The sequence below is a fragment of the Myxine glutinosa genome, chromosome 6, assembly GCF_964187855.1.
Source record: "Myxine glutinosa chromosome 6, kmMyxGlut1.1, whole genome shotgun sequence".
NCBI classification, from domain to species: domain Eukaryota; kingdom Metazoa; phylum Chordata; class Myxini; order Myxiniformes; family Myxinidae; genus Myxine; species Myxine glutinosa.
Window position 1 is genome coordinate 51,783,362 of NC_136266.1, and position 10,023 is coordinate 51,793,384.

The 10,023-nt window shown below is 42.0% G+C and overlaps 1 protein-coding gene across 1 annotated transcript; it reads right to left on the reverse strand.

Moving 5' to 3' along the window:
- Positions 1-4,580: 4,580 nt before the first annotated feature.
- Positions 4,581-9,292, reverse strand: LOC137429178 (homeobox protein OTX2). Its single transcript, XM_068119177.2, has 4 exons — positions 9,039-9,292; positions 6,629-6,810; positions 6,302-6,453; positions 4,581-5,980 (listed from the first exon to the last, which is right to left on the reverse strand). Exons 2-4 carry the CDS (start codon positions 6,726-6,728, stop codon positions 5,333-5,335), a joined length of 900 nt encoding a protein of 299 aa, XP_067975278.2. The 5' UTR covers positions 6,729-6,810; positions 9,039-9,292; the 3' UTR covers positions 4,581-5,332.
- Positions 9,293-10,023: the final 731 nt, after the last annotated feature.

Sequence of the window (10,023 nt, forward strand, 5' to 3'; positions counted from 1 at the left end):
GCCAAAGACTTTCCTCGGCCGACGGCACAATAATGTGGGAATAATTAAATTGGGCCTTGTCATAGTAGTAGTAGGCCTAGTCGTAGAAGATTCAGTGTGCACATGAGTACAAGCTGTAGTAGTAGTAGTTGTTGTGTTACAGTGTGTTGTACAATACAGTCGGTACAGTATAAATACAGATGTCATATATATTGGTTTCCAACTGTATTAAATATAAAATATGAAACAAAGTCGAATGAACTTTTGTGACGAATCTGTGTTATCGTTTACATTTTATTGCTCGAATAAGCACTGGAAAGTCGCAGTGACGTCACAGCTGTACTTTAACCCGTTTAAAATTAAGTTTAAATTCGAATCTGTTGAACCGTTGAAAGTGTCATTGGCGTTCGAAAACGCATTTAAAGCGGCATATATGATAAATTCGATCCGAATGAATCTTCATATGGCCTGGTAAAATGGGATTAAAAAGAAGCCTGCGGCCTCGGGTGATTTGCTTACCTATAGGCCTACGATAAGAGAGATGTTTGTGTGTCTGTCTGTCTGTGTCACCATTTTTCTCAGAGATGGCCAAACAAATCTTCGTCAAACTTTCAGAGGTTCATCAGTGAGTGTCGAGGTGGGTTTTAGGAAAAAAAAGAAAAAAAAGAAAAAAGGTTTCGAAAATTTAGGAAAAAAAAAAGTTGGATTTTTTATTTATTTATCATTCTATAGTGCCTAAGCCTTTGTAGCTATGTAAAAGGTAATAGTAAATGATCCCTAACCCCATTCCTTAATGCGTGTAGGGACATGTTTTTAGGCCCCCACAAAAATAGAAAAAAAACCCACAAAATTTGATTTCTTTAAAAAATGCGAACAGAACTCAAACAGGAACGGGCAACGCCGGGTTCCCCTGCTAGTTAGAGAAATAAATAGTAGAAATTAAACATGGTTTGCTTATTCAAAATGTTAAATGCATGTTCAATGAACGAATATACAGAAACTTTCGGTTAAATTGTTTTGAGGTGCAAAAAAAGGTAGAAAAACGGTTAGTTTCGCTATTTGAGCGAATTTCAGGCTACGGATTTATTGATCACGGCTCGCATCATGTCTATCACATTCAACTCCATCCACATTATGGGATCAACCATTCTATATGGGTTTTATCCATTGTAGAATGGCTTTTTACAGAAGCTTTATGGGTGCTTAATCAGAGGAGTTTCAACTTCTTTACTTTTCGGCTATTATAGGATTCTGTATATGACATGAGCTCATCCATTATACATGCTTATATGACATTTTATATCAGCTCGTCCATGATATAGGATGCTGTGTATGACTAATTAAATATGAGCTCTCTCATTGTAATATGCTCTATATAACTATTTTTGACTTGAGCTCATCTATTATAGGATGGTGTGTAAGACTATTTTTATATGAGCTCTCACTTTTACAGGATGTTATGTATGACTAATTTAATATGGCGGTTAGTGCGGGTTTCCGAAGATGGTGTTTTTTGATAATGACTAAGCGTCCTTGCAATGACCGTTAAATTGCGAGTTTAAACACGATTTTCTCTCTGCTACATGTGAAACATCTTTAAACAAATACGCGTTTTTGTGGTTATTCCACCACACCACCTCTCCACCACCTCCCCTAGAGGCTGGATTGTTTTCTTCTTCTTTTTGGCCGATTTCCTGTTGAAATGCATTTCGAAAAAAACATTCCAAAAAGTTTTTTTTTTCCAACAAAACATTCCTGAACATTCTTGCAAAAACGAAATATACCTCGAGATGTGTGATGTTAACGATCGAATGAATACTGGACAGGTGGCTGCTCAATATCCTTTTCAAGTTTAAACGGAGTGTGCGCTCCATGGTGTTGCAGCATCTAAGATGCGATTGAATGAGTGGGGATTCAAACCCTTGATCAACAGATTAAGGACAAATGCAGCCATTTGATATGTGATAGTGAGAAACAAGTTTAAGTTTCATCCTGTTGAATAACAACACTATACTCTACAATTTTAAGGTAGTACAGGTATTTGTAATTCCTCTAATTGCAAGGTGACCATTTAGTTCTCATTTTCTTTCAATTTATCTATGAATATTACTCAAAATCTAACATTAGTCCATTTAATGGTACGTTTTTCTTTCTTTACATTCTCATCATCCGTCCTGCACTCTACCGCACCTTTCCACCTCATTGTCCTATTCACCTGGACCCCAGCACTGAAAATATTATTATTACCAGAGTTGATCACAAAGCTTGTGGCTTCACGTAAATAGTCATTTATCATAAACGTAGCCAAACGATTTTTCCCGATTTTAGTTTCATTTTTCTAGTCATTTTGAAAACATTTTGCTGAATGATCAAACCTTATATTATGTTTCAATAGGCCACACACACACACACACACACACACACACACACACACACACACACACACACACACACACACACACACACACACACACACACACACACACACACATACACACATACATACATACATATATATATATATATATATATATGCATTCCACTTCCAGTCATTTAAAGCAAATATCACTTGGAGATATTTTATATACAGCTGAATAATAAATGTGCTTCTATGCATACTAATACTTGGGGATGGTACAAAAACAATTATTTGTACTGAAGTTACAAAATGTGCATTATAGGCCCTGACATGTACAATTTTTAATGTTCTTGAGCCATGCTTTTTTTGCTTCTCGAGCTTTGTGACATTGGGAGGTACAGCTGTACAAGACTCCAGTTGCGACGGACATGTGAAAGCTTTAACTGCGTATTTCCCGGGGCTGCTGTAACTTGTACGAGATTTGGAGGTGCGGAGAAAGACATTCCTTCCAGACACCTTTAGGATTGCAGCTGGGGGCAGAAAAGGGGACGCAGCCAGAACAGGCAATTATCTTTTGGAAAAGGCGTTCTTATAAACGTCGGATAATTTTCACCGTTTAAATGTTATTGGGTTTTTTTTTTTCTTTGAACCTCATTATTTCTTTGCCTCTCCGGTGTGAGGCATGTGCACCTTGCATGGGCATGATTTGGACAGTTTTGGTGCATGGACGGGATGATATTAGAGTGCCGGCGTGGCTATAAGGAGATATATAGAGCAGGCCCAGATGTAATTCCAAAGTGCTTTCTGTGAAAAAGCAAAAGTCAGAGCACGCGGCTCACGCGCGGTTGTTGGAAATAAACGTCGGATTGTTGTCCAATGGGACATCTGTCAGGATTGCGGTGTGCCATTAAACATCAAAACACATCCGTGCATGTGTTGTTCTGTCACAGCTCTTGAAAACATATTTCCGTTAAGGCTTGTCACAACATAACAGAATTATTTATTTGAAACCCTGGACAAAGACCATGTTTGACATTTCCGTGCTTTTATACCGACAGGGTATATACACATTGCAAAGCGACATATAAAGGGCATATTTCAAATGGAGCTTGATATCCATCCTCTCATGATAATAATAATAATTAATAATAGTACTAGTAATAACAGTAGCAGTATTTTTAAACAGTCATAATTGTTTTTTTGGAGCCAAAATTCCCAAAAAGGACATGTTTACTGATTACACCAATTCTTGCTGATTTACCACTTCGTATATGCACATGTCGTGCAGATGAGAATGCATTCAGTAATAACGAGTCTTAGCTCTTATAGGAGCCTCGACCAAGCATACAAAAAAAAAAAACGGGTGGTGTAGCTGCTTTCAAATGCTGTTCAATTTGGATTAGCAGGCCAGAAAGAGGCGGGAGATGTCTGCAAAGCGGATTGGAGCATTTTCTAAATTAATTGGAAGAAACGGGATGTGACCTACTTTAAAGAAAATCTCTTTTTCTGTGCTTGAAGCACTTTCGGTGTACCCGGCAGGAGTGCGCGTGGGTTTGCGATGAGCATCCGTGCTATGGGAGCGTACAAGGTGGAAGAGAGTGCGTGTGTACAGCACACTGTTAGTACATCGTCCATACGCAACTTTGCACATGTGTGGCGACAATGCTACGGAAGTCAAAACATAGACGCATGATGCTCGCACTTTACACCTTGCTCGCCTATGGATGTGTCTACCTGAGATAACCAGAATTTGAAACAAGTCATCAAGTAAAAAAGTTTATCCCTCGGTCCTCACGTTGTTTGAAGTTGAAACGTTCTTTCTCCAGTTGTTTATTGCAAAGTTTATGCAGAATCCTGAGAAGTAAACAAGTAAAACTTCAGATTAAAAACTGATGCGATTGTTGTGGCAAGGAGGAATAGTGTAAAGTATTGGGGGCTTTGGGGGAGGGAAAAGAGTGATGGCCAAGCAGTTATTATAGATCATTTGGGTAGGAGGGCAAGTTGAGAAGCAAACGCAGCTTGATACTTATCATTCGTCCATGGTATTTATAGCAGGTAAAGCTCACAAACAATTGGCAGTGTAACCCGTGAGACATGTGATGGTAAAGAAATCTTATCAAAATGGCGTTTTGGCAAAAATTGTTCTTCGGTATTGCGAATGTTTTATATCTTAAGACACATTATAGTACAGGCTTCATGACCGCCTTGCTCTCATTTTATATTGACATTTATAACCAATATCAAACTTCTACTTTTTATTACATTTGTCTCATCGAAATAACACTTCTGTACAATCGCTGAGCACTGCAGCATTTTGGGAAAAACAAAATCCATGAATACATTAAGAAACATTCAAAATAATAATTTCAAAAACTAAACATTTTGACCCGATGTGTATTGTACAACTAGCTATTAGGAGAATACGGGGGAGTCGAGGAGGGATGGATGGGTCAAAGGCCAGCACATAACAGGAATAAAATAAATTATTTTCATAAACACGAATAAACTTCGCGGAAGACTTTCATCTCGCCCCGAACCTGATACCAAACCTCGCGCCACATGCAGACCAATTTGTGCACAACATTTTGTGCCCACCAAGTCATGTACACCAATTTTGGCACACAAATTGGATACACAATCATGTACATCAAAACGTGCACACCAAGTTGTGTACACCAAATTGTGCTCCCACGCACCCGAGAGATAAACCCCTATGAATGGAAAATATAAACGTGCGAATTCGGTTAAGGGTGCACGCTCGAGATTTGTGTGAAATACAGCTAGTGAAGCGAACACAAACGGATTGTCACTTATGGGTCACAATCTTTCACGGTCTATGGTCTAAAAGGAAATCGAACGAAATCTCGGGGTGGTCTCACCCAGTGCGACCCTGCGCACGTGTCCCCCCCCCCCCCACCCTTTTCCCGGGTCCGATCCTTCACATTTGTTTCTGTGTATTTTTTTTCTCCCACAAAAATAATAAAGCGACCACTATCACAAAACCTGGAACTTCCACGAAGCAGGCTGGTCCTTGTTGTAATCCAGGCAATCCGCCGCATTGAAGCCGAACTTCCAGGGTGCCGCCTGCTCCTTGTAATCCAGGCAATCTGGCGAACCGAAGCCGAGACTACTCGAGGCATAGCCGGGAGTAGCGATGCCAGCGCCATGCGAAGTCGCCTGGTTGATGTGTCCTGTGGGCATCGAAGAACCCATTGGGTTGAGGGTAGCTCCGGCACTGGGCAGCTGAGAGTGCATGGATGGTAAATACGAGCCACAGTGTTCCACGCCACCGAAGTATGAACCAGAACTTGAGTAACCCTGCGCGTAACTGGAGGTTTGAGAGTAACCCATTGCATATGCCGATGAACGTTGCATGCATGAAGCTGCGGTAGTTGACAGATGATCCACCATCGGGGATATGGCAGGGCTCCAGATAGAAACGGGTAAATTAGTCGAGGAGACCGCCGAGGCTGTCGAGGATGCTGGCGGTGTGTACTGACTGCTGGGTGTGCTGTCAGAGCTACCATCGCGGGTTGGAGTCCCATTTCCGCCGCTGGTTTTCTTCTTTGCCACACGTGCTTTCCCCTGCCCACCATTTTGCTGTTGCTGTCTGCACTTGGCCCGTCGGTTCTTGAACCAAACCTGCCATATACCACATGAACAGTATCTCTAGATTACACATCTTAAACAAAAAGAAGCTAAACTTGTAATAAAATCAAGACGTTAAGTATTTGTGAGACTCCAACTGATGTAGACATTCCGCATTGTGGCCAAATACGTATGCATTTTCAGTTACATTTTATACAATGTAATCAACGCTTCTTAGTAACAGGGTAACCGTCAATGCAGTAATGGCTAACCTTTTGAAAAGGTCAGAATAAACCTTGCAAAATGTTTTTTTTAAATTCCTGGAAATGAGATGCTTCAGGTGAAACTGTGGTCAATTGCGACCAGGGCACTCACCTGCACGCGTGACTCAGGCAGGTTGATCTTGAGCGCAACCTCCTCCCGCATGAAGATGTCTGGGTAACGTGTCTTGGCGAATAGAGACTCCAGCACATCCAGCTGTGCCCGAGTGAACGTCGTCCTCTCTCGACGCTGTTTGCGGTTTGGAGCTGCATATACGACAGGGGGGCATAGACCACTCGGTATGCTGGACCAATGCACCCAATTCCATTCCCTTGAGAACCCAATAAGTAGCCTATCACCTAAGTTTACAAAACCTGTCCAGGAAAACGTTGTAATGTGTGTTCAAAGGATTGCTTATTCTGCGAATTTCTCCCTGGTTACCTGGGTATCCAACGCCAGGGTGATGGAGCAGGTCCATGCCTGGAGAAGTGAGACCCAAGCCGTTCATGGCGTAGGGAGACTGCTTGAGATACGACATCATGCTAGTAGCCTGCGGCCAGCAAGGGTTCCGCGTCTGGACGTGCGCCGAGGAAAAGCCGTCGACTCGTCTCACCGCCAACTTCCTTCAGAAGGACAGGGCGGTGCATCATGAGTCGTCAAACCCGAGAACCCATCCGCCCCTCTGGGCAAAAGCAAAAAAACCCCAACAACAACAACAACAACAAAAAAAAGGACCAAACACACACACGTACCCACACACAAACATTTGTTTTGAAGAAAGCCATACCTCACAAATTCGAAATTTCTGTTTGAAGTTCAATTTTAACTCGTATTTCAATTTTGCGTAATTTAACAACAAAAAGGTGACTTCAGTTTAGCGTTTCCATCTTACTTTTAAAGATAAACAATTTATCAGCTATCGATTGTAATCGACGTTTGATATCCTTTTACGCCAATTGTTTCGTTTCCAGAGATCATCAAAACAGGTTAGGCCATTGTAACTAAAGCAATCACAAAGTTAATGCTTAACAGTATCTTTAGAGTACACACACGTTTGTGGAAAAACTCTGGTTGATTTAATCATTATTACACACCGGTCGAGGAATGACCATAAAATAATTCATATACGATCATTACAGGAACAATACCTAGAAATGAGCACCTTTTGTGTCACACCGCAAACAAGTGAAAGCAACTGTTTATATCCAGAATTCAGGTGCAATTGCTGCAAGCATTAAAAATAAATAAATAAATAAAAACACTTGCCCCGAATTTATTACATCGCAGGCTTTGATAAACTTTACATATACCCACCGAATACAAATCAAATGTAGTGTGAACTTTTTTTAACGGAAACGTACTGAACCCGAATCTGTGACGTCGGAGTACACCTCCTCTAAGTTTGTCTTTAGTTCCTGATAAGGAAGACCTCTTCTTGAGACGTTTTTTATTGTCGTACAATTGGTGACGTAGTTACACCTATAGTTTGTGTGTGTGTGTGTGTGTGTGTGTGTGTGTGTGTGTGTGTGTGTGTGTGTGTGTGTGTGTGTGTGTGTGTGTGTGTGTGTGTGTGTGTCTGCGTGTGTGTATGTATGTATATGTATATATATATATATATATATATATATATAGCATTTTTATGAAGGTACTTTATGTGTATTTTCCAAAAACAAGCAAAGATTGTACGAGTTTGTAGGCAAGGGAACGATTTATGCGCAATCCTAGAGAATTACGCATTTTGGATTTAACTGTAAAGTTTCCCCCAAAAAAATCCGTGAAAATGCGATTGAAGGTTGATAGTAGTTATAGATACACAATCACGTTAAGCTCTTTTTTTTAACCTCTATAAATGTAAATTAAGTTCAATATTGTTTAGTTAATAAGTAACATGAACACGTCATTTATTATTATTTTTTTATCAGCACGAATCTGCAGTGTGAATCAGAAAGGAAACCACGTGAGGTTCGTGTTAAAAGTGATTTAACATCGCTGTGATGCAAAGGGCATGTGCGAAAATGTCTTAACACTTCTTGCACGGCATACAACAGGTAATGCGTTCGGGTGAAGTCTCTTGCACTCCTTAGCAAACGGTAATTGAAACGACTGCCGATTGTTTTAATAATTCGTTCATGGTTCTGATTAACCGTAGGCATTACACGTGCAGCCTGCGGGAAATGCATTCCCCTTACAAATCAACACACGGGTGCCATTAATTGCTGTTCAGGTCCCCCTCCCCCTCCGATGTCTCTCCAGGAATCCCCCATCCCCGCTATTCCTCTTGCCAATTCCAAAACACATCTTTTGCACTCTGACTCCATACTTTGCTTTAAATAATCTATGCAGCTACGTGTACATCGCCGTGTCGACCTCCTCGTTGTGCGTTATCCGGTGCCGTGCAAAAGGGTCCGTGCCCCGTCGCATGCAAAGTTGCAAATCGCACGCGACGAGGCCCGAAGCTGTGTGCGCGACTCGCACGCAGCTGTGATTTCGCGGGAGGTGAAACGAGTCGAGAACCGTCCGGATAAAACAGCCCCGACTCTGCAATTACCGTCCGTGGGCGCACCGGCACCTCAATTACGAAACAAAAAGAAAGAAGTTTCAACACAATGGGCCAATCTGCTGCCACTCTCTCCCTCTTAGCACCGTCCGGCGGGCGCCGACATGAGCGCACGGAGGTGCACAACCACCGAAACCACACAAACACGCGCTCGGGGCCGACGACGAACCGCCAACCACGAACCACGTGGCCAAACTCGAAGGGAATTCCGAAAGTATCCCGAGCAGCTCGCATCCCGAGCGGGAATAACAAATACAAGCAGTTACCTTTCATTTCAGTCTCATTTACACTCACCGGAGTTATCGATCCACGGTGCAAAGGGTTCTTCTCCAAGCACTTGTAGAGGAAATTAAAAATAAAATAAAATATGTATATATATATATATAATATATATATATATATACACACACGAAATCTAGCTTAGTCAAAGTATCGTCCGAATCTGGGGTAAATCCCAATCCCCGCCGTGTAGATTCTGCCCGCGATGGGAATCAATTTATATTTATTTTTAAACGAGCTGCCCGTGTGAACGGGGACAAACGCACTGCCGACTAACTGGGAACTGATTAAGATTGATGGCGGCGACGGAGCCCCCCACGCCCTCTACCTGCTCTGACGCGTCACCGCCGCCTCGACCAATGGGATGAGGCGGTGACTCGAGCAAGCCGACCCTCCCAGTAGGCCGAGCAAGGCGCGTGGGGACGAACGGTCAGTTCACTGCCAGCCCGGGCCACGCACATCATTAATAAGGAGGAACCAAGCACGCACGAGTGTAATATTCGAGCTTCCACATATTTATTGTTTTCAAAGTCACTTCGGAAGATATTTGGACTTGATAAAGGATTCAAAAAAGAATGCATCGTTTGAAGATGAACTTCATATTGTAAAGTTTTCTATAAGTTCGAATGACATTCCCAGGGAACATTGCGACAGCTCTTTCTCTTTCTTTCTTTCTTTTTCTCTCTCTCTCTCTCTCTTTCTTTCTATCTTCCTCTCTGTTTCTATCTCTCATACTTCCTCTCTCGCTTTCTCTCTCCATCTCTCTTCCTCTCTCCATCTCTCTCTTCCTCTCTCTCTCCATCTCTCTCTTCCTCTATCTCCCCATCTCTCTCTTCCTCTCTCTCTCTCCATCCCTTTCTTCATATCTCTCTCCGTCCCTCTCTTCATCTCAATATCTCTATCTCTCTTCTTCTCTATATCTATATCTCATGGTTCCTCTCTCTCCATCTCTCTCTTCCACTCTCGATCTCCCTCTTCCTCTCTCTCCATCTCTCTCTTC

Bases quoted from the DNA above. Each gene is read 5' to 3' on its own strand.
- LOC137429178 (XM_068119177.2), bottom strand. From the start codon at position 6,728: ATGATGTCGTATCTCAAGCAGTCTCCCTACGCCATGAACGGCTTGGGT. The intron at 6,454-6,628 runs GTAACCAGGGAG...TCGTATATGCAG, and splicing joins CCCTGGCGTTGGATACCCAG to CTCCAAACCGCAAACAGCGT. The intron at 5,981-6,301 runs GTGAGTGCCCTG...GGTATATGGCAG, and splicing joins TGCCTGAGTCACGCGTGCAG to GTTTGGTTCAAGAACCGACG.